The sequence below is a fragment of the Salmo trutta genome, chromosome 6 (genome assembly GCF_901001165.1).
Source record: "Salmo trutta chromosome 6, fSalTru1.1, whole genome shotgun sequence".
Lineage (NCBI taxonomy): Eukaryota > Metazoa > Chordata > Actinopteri > Salmoniformes > Salmonidae > Salmo > Salmo trutta.
In genome coordinates this window covers 45,824,217-45,834,089 of record NC_042962.1, presented here as the reverse complement: position 1 = coordinate 45,834,089, position 9,873 = coordinate 45,824,217, and the positions used below count along the sequence as shown (strand labels likewise).

Below are 9,873 nucleotides of genomic sequence, written 5' to 3'. Positions count from 1 at the left end.
CATGAAGCTAGGGTTAGGGTTATGGTTGAGGCTAAGGTTAGGGTTGAGCTGGGGAGTGGACATGAAGCTAGGGTTAGGGTTGAGCTGGGGAGTGGACATGAAGCTAGGGTTAGGGTTGAGCTGGGGAGTGGACATGAAGCTAGGGTTAGGGTTATGGTTGAGGCTAAGGTTAGGGTTGAGCTGGGGAGTGGACATGAAGCTAGGGTTAGGGTTATGGTTGAGGCTAAGGTTAGGGTTGAGCTGGGGAGTGGACATGAAGCTAGGGTTAGGGTTGAGCTGGGGAGTGGACATGAAGCTAGGGTTAGGGTTATGGTTGAGGCTAAGGTTAGGGTTGAGCTGGGGAGTGGACATGAAGCTAGGGTTAGGGTTGAGCTGGGGAGGGGACATGAAGCTAGGGTTAGGGTTGAGCTGGGGAGGGGACATGAAGCTAGGGTTAGGGTTGAGCTGGGGAGTGGACATGAAGCTAGGGTTAGGGTTGAGCTGGGGAGTGGACATGAAGCTAGGTTTAGGGTTGAGCTGGGGAGTGGACATGAAGCTAGGGTTAGGGTTATGGTTGAGGCTAAGGTTAGGGTTGAGCTGGGGAGTGGACATGAAGCTAGGGTTAGGGTTGAGCTGGGGAGTGGACATGAAGCTAGGGTTAGGGTTGAGCTGGGGAGGGGACATGAAGCTATGGTTAGGGTTGAGCTGGGGAGTGGACATGAAGCTAGGGTTAGGGTTATGGTTGAGGCTAAGGTTAGGGTTGAGCTGGGGAGTGGACATGAAGCTATGGTTAGGGTTGAGCTGGGGAGTGGACATGAAGCTAGGGTTAGGGTTGAGCTGGGGAGTGGACATGAAGCTAGGGTTAGGGTTGAGCTGGGGAGTGGACATGAAGCTAGGGTTAGGGTTGAGCTGGGGAGGGGACATGAAGCTAGGGTTAGGGTTGAGCTGGGGAGTGGACATGAAGCTAGGGTTAGGGTTGAGCTGGGGAGGGGACATGAAGCTAGGGTTAGGGTTGAGCTGGGGAGGGGACATGAAGCTAGGGTTAGGGTTATGGTTGAGGCTAAGGTTAGGGTTGAGCTGGGGAGGGGACATGAAGCTATGGTTAGGGTTGAGCTGGGGAGTGGACATGAAGCTAGGGTTAGGGTTGAGCTGGGGAGGGGACATGAAGCTAGGGTTAGGGTTATGGTTGAGGCTAAGGTTAGGGTTGAGCTGGGGAGGGGACATGAAGCTAGGGTTAGGGTTGAGCTGGGGAGTGGACATGAAGCTAGGGTTAGGGTTATGGTTGAGGCTAAGGTTAGGGTTGAGCTGGGGAGGGGACATGAAGCTAGGGTTAGGGTTGAGCTGGGGAGGGGACATGAAGCTAGGGTTAGGGTTATGGTTGAGGCTAAGGTTAGGGTTGAGCTGGGGAGTGGACATGAAGCTAGGGTTAGGGTTGAGCTGGGGAGTGGACATGAAGCTAGGGTTAGGGTTGAGCTGGGGAGGGGACATGAAGCTAGGGTTAGGGTTATGGTTGAGGCTAAGGTTAGGGTTGAGCTGGGGAGTGGACATGAAACTAGGGTTAGGGTTATGGTTGAGGCTAAGGTTAGGGTTGAGCTGGGGAGTGGACATGAAGCTAGGATTAGGGTTGAGCTGGGGAGTGGACATGAAGCTAGGGTTAGGGTTGAGCTGGGGAGTGGACATGAAGCTAGGGTTAGGGTTGAGCTGGGGAGTGGACATGAAGCTAGGGTTAGGGTTGAGCTGGGGAGTGGACATGAAGCTAGGGTTAGGGTTGAGCTGGGGAGTGGACATGAAGCTAGGGTTAGGGTTATGGTTGAGGCTAAGGTTAGGGTTGAGCTGGGGAGTGGACATGAAGCTAGGGTTAGGGTTGAGCTGGGAGTGGACATGAAGCTAGGGTTAGGGTTGAACTGGGGAGGGGACATGAAGCTAGGGTTAGGGTTATGGTTGAGGCTAAGGTTAGGGTTGAGCTGGGGAGGGGACATGAAGCTAGGGTTAGGGTTGAGCTGGGGAGTGGACATGAAGCTAGGGTTAGGGTTATGGTTGAGGCTAAGGTTAGGGTTGAGCTGGGGAGTGGACATGAAGCTAGGGTTAGGGTTGAGCTGGGGAGTGGACATAAAGCTAGGGTTAGGGTTATGGTTGAGGCTAAGGTTAGGGTTGAGCTGGGGAGTGGACATGAAGCTAGGGTTAGGGTTGAGCTGGGGAGTGGACATGAAGCTAGGGTTAGGGTTGAGCTGGGGAGTGGACATGAAGCTAGGGTTAGGGTTGAGCTGGGGAGTGGACATGAAGCTAAGGTTAGGGTTATGGTTGAGGCTAAGGTTAGGGTTGAGCTGGGGAGGGGACATGAAGCTAGGGTTAGGGTTATGGTTGAGGCTAAGGTTAGGGTTGAGCTGGGGAGGGGACATGAAGCTAGGGTTAGGGTTGAGCTGGGGAGTGGACATGAAGCTAAGGTTAGGGTTGAGCTGGGGAGTGGACATGAAGCTATGGTTAGGGTTATGGTTGAGGCTAAGGTTAGGGTTGAGCTGGGGAGTGGACATGAAGCTAGGGTTAGGGTTGAGCTGGGGAGTGGACATGAAGCTAGGGTTAGGGTTGAGCTGGGGAGTGGACATGAAGCTAGGGTTAGGGTTGAGCTGGGGAGGGGACATGAAGCTAGGGTTAGGGTTGAGCTGGGGAGTGGACATGAAGCTAGGGTTAGGGTTGAGCTGGGGAGTGGACATGAAGCTAGGTTTAGGGTTGAGCTGGGGAGTGGACATGAAGCTAGGGTTAGGGTTGAGCTGGGGAGTGGACATGAAGCTAGGGTTAGGGTTGAGCTGGGGAGTGGACATGAAGCTAGGGTTAGGGTTGAGCTGGGGAGGGGACATGAAGCTAGGGTTAGGGTTATGGTTGAGGCTAAAGTTAGGGTTGAGCTGGGGAGGGGACATGAAGCTATGGTTAGGGTTATGGTTGAGGCTAAGGTTAGGGTTGAGCTGGGGAGGGGACATGAAGCTAGGGTTAGGGTTGAGCTGGGGAGTGGACATGAAGCTAGGGTTAGGGTTGAGCTGGGGAGTGGACATGAAACTAGGGTTAGGGTTATGGTTGAGGCTAAGGTTAGGGTTGAGCTGGGGAGTGGACATGAAGCTGAGCTGAGGTCTAGCTGGCCATTGTGAGCTCAGTCATGCTGCTGTGACGGTCAGGGTGGACACAGCCTCCCAGAACCCTCTCTCCTCTCACTCTGGAACACAATCTGAACCAAATACCAGACCCCACACCAGGACCTGTGACAGCCCATTCTGGAGAGGGAGGGAGGGGGGATGAGAGACGGAGAGACAGAGACACAGACAGAGAAGGGAAGAGATGGGTAGAGACGGAAAGAGGGGAGGGTATATAAAGGATTTGAGGGAGGGGATATGAGGGGGTAGGTACTACAAATAGCCAGAGTGAGTCCTGTGTGTCCCTCAGTCAGCCTCCCTGCTTTAGTCCACTCCAGCAGCCATCCCAGGCCCTTCTCCTGCTCCAGCCCCTTCTTCAGCTCCAGCCCAGACCCTTCTCCTGCTCCAGCCCAGAACATTCTCCTGCTCCACCATGAGCTCCTACCGCTCCTCTGCTCAGTCGGCCCAGTCTGGCTCCTCCTCCTACCGCCGCACCTTTGGCGCAGGGTACAGCCCTGCCATGTCCCATTCCCTCTACAGTAGCCGGGGCTCGGGCGGGGGCCTCGGACTCGGGCATGGCGGCTCCGGGCACATCTCCTCCCGGGTCTACGAAGTCACCAAGACCTCCGCCTCGCCCTCTTACTCCGGCTACCGCACCTCGTCTCACTTCGGCGGACCTGTGATGTCATCGACCGCACACGGTTCGCGGTCCTACGCGGGGATGGGGGAGACGCTGGACTTCAGCCTGGCCGACGCGCTGAACCAGGAGTTCCTCCACACGCGCACCAACGAGAAGGTCGAGCTGCAGCACCTGAACGACCGCTTCGCCAGCTACATCGAGAAGGTTCGCTTCCTGGAGCAGCAGAACGCTACGTTGGTGGTGGAGATTGAGAGGCTGCGGGGGCGTGAACCCACACGCATCGCCGACCTGTACGAGGAGGAGATGAGGGACCTGCGTCGCCAGGTGGAGGCCTTGACCAATCAGAGGAGCCGCGTGGAGGTGGAGAGGGACAACCTGGGCGAAGACTTGGACAAACTCAAACTCAGGTAGGAAAGAGGGGCAGAAGGGAGGAAGGGAAGCGAGAGGAGCAGGATGAGGGGGGAGAGGAAGAGAAGGAGGAGGTAGGGGACTGAGGAAGAGCAGGGGGAGAAGGAGGAAGAGTAGGGGAGAAATATGGCAACTAGAGGTTACTGTAAAACTACTGATGTATATAGGACTTTATAAATACATTTGATTGATCGATTAATTGCTCAGTTGATGTTAGACTGCAGGGGTGTAGTTTCTGATTGGTGGATAAGTGGATGAAGGGAGAGGATCATGGGTAGGATTAGAGAGAGGAGAACTCTAGAAGTGTAGATCCTAGTATAAAGTAAGCGTGACATTTCAGCCACCTAAAGCAGCACTGATATCACGGCTGGTTCATGCATTCAGTCCCCTGGGATTTCAGTCAGCGCCTCTCGATTAGCTGCAGTGGTTTAGCTGGTTTGTTTGTTGTGGTTACGGCAAGTATTTTTAAACTTGGTCACATCGCTCAGTACAAGTGGACTGATTGTGAGGTGCTGTTGAAGACGACGTGTATTTGGATTCTTACTGCAAGTAAAATAGCGAGTGTTTCCGCTTCAGGTTTTTCAAATGTGCGATAGTCTTACTGCCATTTGCATAGTTGCGAGATCAGCATGCCTCCCCTGCTGTTGAAGTGTAGGCCTAGACGACATATTAAATATGCAGTGTACGTGTGGAGTTGAGCGGCAGCACAGAATCTTCCATGACATTCTCATTCAACCCATGAAATTAGGAGAGAAGCACTAGGGATTAATAAAGACTGGTGAAGAAAGAAAGATGCACACAAGTGCAGAGTGGGATAGTCTTGTCCCAACTCCAGTGGACCTTTTAATTAAGTCAACAAGATCCATCCCCCACCTAACCCCTGAAAGACCCAGCCTCCTTCTCACATGAAGGTATGGTCTAAGCCTCAAGCCCTTACAGAGACATGTCCTTACCGGCGCTTACTGGCGCCACGGTCCGACTCTATAAAAGGCCAGGAATGAAAACATCTGTATTCAGACAGATACAATCCAGATCTCGGCTATCTGTCAGTACGGCCTCTTGACGTCTACAGCTGGTATTCAAAATGGGACCTGGGATTGGATTATAAACACATTTGCACGTTAGATCCACACGGCAGTCTTAAAGTCCATATCAAACTATTTCCGGGTGGCAAATCACTTGTTATTAGACAGGTGACTTGCCTAGTTAAATAAAGGTTAAATAAAAAAAATAAAAAAATAAAAGGTACGGACGGACACGTAAAAGACACAATTGTGATCGGGTCTCACTCCATCTCTTTGTTCGACTGTGTATCCAGACTGCAAGAAGAGATCCTTCAGAGGGAGGACGCAGAGAACAACCTGGCTGCTTTCAGAGCTGTGAGTTGAACACTATTAATCAACACAGATGATGAATATGATAACATTTTCATGTCTCACTACTAGTATTTCCCTCCCTTTTCATCTAAATGTAGACTGGATAGTCAGTCGGTTCAACGTTAAGATTTTTTTGATTTGTCAGCTAATGTGAATTTACCGTTAAATCAACAAAAAAATCACGATATCATTGGATTTAGGTTAAAAGTTGGGTGGAAATAATACGAATTGCCCTTAGTGTCCCACGTTGATTCAACGTCATCACATTTTTTGGGGGGGGTTGAAAGGACGTGGGAACAATGTTGATTCAATCAGTTTTTGCCCAGTGAGATGTCTGTCAGATTCATCTACTCTTAACGTCTGTCTGTTCTAGGATGTTGATGCTGCCACTCTGGCCCGTCTAGACTTGGAGAGACGCATCGAGACCCTGCAGGAGGAGATCGCCTTCCTCAAGAAGATTCACGAGGAGGTACGTTATTTTAGTTTGCGATGTGTTATTACTGTCTGTCTGTCAACGCATCTAGTCATTGGTCATTCCATCTGTCTGTCTCTCTATGGTAGGAATGAACAAAGACACACACACACACACACACACACACACACACATACAAACAGACACATATATATACACACACACACACACACACACACAATCTCTGCAGGCGCAGTGGGCAGTTGGCACTGGGCCTGTGGGCTGCTATATGAGGTCTGTGTAATCTCCTACAACAGACTCATTACTCTCTGAGACAGAAGTGGATACACACAAACCAAATCAAATCAAGGTTTGTGTCACATGCTTTGTAAACAACAGGTGCGGACTAACAGTGAAATGCTGACTTACCGACCCTTCCCAACAACACAGAGAGAAAGAAAATATTGAAATAATAGAAAAGTCAAACATGTAATAATAGAAGTAATAATAGATACACAGTGAGTAATGATAACTTGGCTGTATACAAGGGGTACCAGTACCGAGTCCAAGGTAATTGAGGTAGATATGTACATATAAGTAGGAATAAAGGGACAGATAATAAACAGTAGCAGCAGCATATGTGATGAGACAAAAGGGTCAATGCAGATAGTTAAATAGTTAACCAATAGCTACATAGACTAACTATTTAGCAGACACTCACACTGTCTTATAAAAGGTGAACAAACACTATTTGTGTGTGTGTGTGTGTGTGTGTGTGTGTGTGCGTGTGCGTCTTAACAGACAATGGGGAAGAGAAATCTGCAGAAACCTTAACCTATTGACCTCTCCTACGCTCTCTCCTTCTCCAACTATCTCTCCCCCTCCTCCTTCTCCTCCTCCGCCTTCTTCCACTTTCAAACTATTGACCCCCCCTCTCTACTTCACCTCCCCCCTCCCTCCTCTCTACCTCTCCCCATCTCCACCTCCCCCCTCCTCTCTACTTCACCTCACCCCTCCCTCCTCTCTACCTCTCCCCACCTCCACCTCCCCCCACGCCTCACCTGCAGGAGATCCGTGAGATGCAGTCCCAGATGCAGGAGACCCAGGTGCAGATCCAGATGGACATGTCCAAGCCGGACCTGACAGCTGCCCTCAGGGACATCAGGGCCCAGTACGAGGGCATCGCAGCCAAGAACATCTCGGAGGCCGAGGAGTGGTACAAGTCTAAGGTGATGGGGGGGTGAGACAGAGAGAAAGGGGGAAGGGGGAGAGAGAGGGGGAGGGAATTGGGAGATAGAGAGATCAATCAAAATCTTTGATTTACAAGAACATGTCTCTGGCTCTCTGGGGGGGCACAATTACTGTGATGTCAGACAAAGTGATGTACTTCCTGTAGGTGACAGACCTGAACCAGGCGGTGAACAAGAACAATGAGGCTCTGAAACAGGCCAAGATGGAGACCATGGAGTTCAGACACCAGCTCCAGTCCTACACCTGTGAGATTGACTCCCTTAAAGGCACCGTAAGTCTCTCAGTCTGAATACTATTCTCACGACACCCTTTATTCCTCCTCAAATCCTTCTGTCCTTTCATAAGTCATACCACCACACTTTCATTCCTCTCCTTCTCATTTTCTTCATTTTGTCCTTGCCCGGTCTGCAAGTTCCCTTCCAAGAAACACGACGGCACACTTCTCCACGTCAATCTCTTTCTCTAATTTCTCCCCCCCCTCCTCCTACCACTCTCCCATCCTCCCCCTAACCCCCTCTCCCTCCCTGCAGAACGAGTCTCTGATGAGGCAGATGAGAGAGATGGAGGAGCGCCACGGGCGGGAGGCCGGCGGGTACCAGGACACCATCTCTCGTCTGGAGGCTGAGATCGCCAACATGAAGGATGAGATGGCCAGGCACCTGAGAGAGTACCAGGACCTGCTCAACGTCAAGATGGCCCTGGACGTAGAGATAGCAACCTACAGGAAACTGCTGGAGGGAGAGGAGAGCAGGTATGAGGAGGGAGAAGAGGAGAGAGAGGAATGAGGAGAGGAGAGCAGGTTCGTTGGGGGAGGAGGAGGAGTGGGGGTAGGTGACAGAGAAGCAGGAGGAGGGAGGCAGGAGAGAGGAATAGAGGAGGGCAGGAGAGAGGAAGGGATAGAGGTGAAAGGGATAGAGGAGGGCAGGCGAGATGGAGAGCTAGAGGAGGGCAGGAGAGATGGAGATATAGAGATGGAGGAGGGCAGGAGAGATGGAGAGAAAGAGATAGAGGAGGGCAGGAGAGATGGAGAGAGAGAGATAGAGGAGGGCAGGAGAGAGGAAGGGATAGAGGAGCGCAGGAGAGATGGAGATATAGAGATAGAGGAGGGCAGGAGAGATGGAGAGAGATAGGAGGGCAGGAGATAGGGGGAAGAAAGAGAAGACAATGGCAGGGGGTTGAAGGAATACAGCGAGGAGAAAGGAGGAGAGGGCTGAGGACAGAGAGGCGATGAATTATCTTGTATGACAATGGTATTTGGTATCACTGCTAGAAACTGACATCCCCCTTTTCTCTCCCTCTGTAGGATTTCCCTGCCCATACAGAACTATTCCACCATGACTTTCCGTGGTAAGAACACACACACACACACACTATGCATTTGTCAAAAACTGCAGCAAAATAAGATGAGTTACAGCATCACACCACAAGAGGGCACAATTGATACAAGTAGCTAAATCTTGTGCAGTTGACTTCAGCAGAAATCAAAAGTGACAGGATGGAACTTCAAATGACCCCTCACTGCTGGTGCATAAATAGAACCGTTCATGAATTGATTTTAAGGGGTGACACACAAAATTAAAAAGGTGAACAGAGTTGTTGTAAAGAAGATGAATATTAATTATACGGTTGTCTGTCTGGACAGAAACGAGCCCAGAGCATCATCATCGCGTTGCTGAGTCACACTCAAAGAAAAGTGTCCTTATCAAGACCATCGAGACCCGCGACGGAGAGGTAACACACACTGGCACGCAAGCACACACACACACACACACCCTGACAGAGATACACCTGTTTGTAGTGTGAACCTAGAGATAGCTCACGAACACACCCACAGACTTGTATTTGAGAGAACATCTAAAATTCCTCTCCCGCGCTGACAACAATATAATCCACCTAAGGATTCCCTTCCACCTGACTCAAGTTCTCACAAGCCATACTATTCGACCAACACACATTGTAACTTTACTTTGCACATGTATCTTTCCTAATAGTATAACAGGCTTGTTATCTCACTTCTGATACACCAATCTCTGGCTTTCTTCTCCTCACGTCACAGTAAATGTCTCCTTTGTCTCCCCCTACAGGTGGTCTCTGAGTCAACACAGCACCAGCAGGATATCATGTAACCGACAACAGAAGAGAAGATGAAGACCGCGGGAAGACAACAAGACGAAATAAAAACTAGAAGGACTTTAACAACTCACCCCGGTGGCCCTTAGTTGTTCTTATTCGAAAGGCGTTAAGTCTTTAAAGACACAAAGGTCATTCCCTCAAATTAAATAGTCAAAAAGCTGGGTGACTTCCAAGTACGAGCCGACCTGTTTGTCATTTCCTACTACATCTACGTGCACCGTTTGTCTTTATTTATGACTATATATGATACTGTACGTTCTATCACAAGGCTGACGTTAGTATGAGGAGGGTTCTGAATGGACAGAGAGACAGAGGAGAGGGGTGGAGAAGGGAGAGATGTGTCTAGGGAAAAGGAGATGGGGGCTGAAACAGGTGATAAGGGTAGACAAAATGAAAGATGGAAAGAGGGAATATGGAATGAGAGTGAGGCTGACAATCGCTTACGCTGTTCTGAATGGTGGGCATATAGGTTGGTTAACAAATAAAACAAACAGCGACACAAGGTCACCAGATTCAGTCTGCCGGTCTCTGTACCTGTCTATCATGTTCTCT

At 50.4% G+C, this 9,873-nt stretch overlaps 1 protein-coding gene across 1 annotated transcript; it reads left to right on the top strand.

Moving 5' to 3' along the window:
* Positions 1-3,384: 3,384 nt before the first annotated feature.
* On the top strand, positions 3,385-9,870 carry LOC115196034 (desmin). The gene is made up of 9 exons (XM_029756498.1): positions 3,385-4,148; positions 5,468-5,528; positions 5,899-5,994; positions 7,005-7,166; positions 7,334-7,459; positions 7,719-7,939; positions 8,492-8,535; positions 8,831-8,919; positions 9,273-9,870. The coding sequence occupies exons 1-9, from the start codon at positions 3,535-3,537 to the stop codon at positions 9,312-9,314; spliced, it is 1,455 nt and encodes a 484-aa protein (XP_029612358.1). The 5' UTR covers positions 3,385-3,534; the 3' UTR covers positions 9,315-9,870.
* Positions 9,871-9,873: the final 3 nt, after the last annotated feature.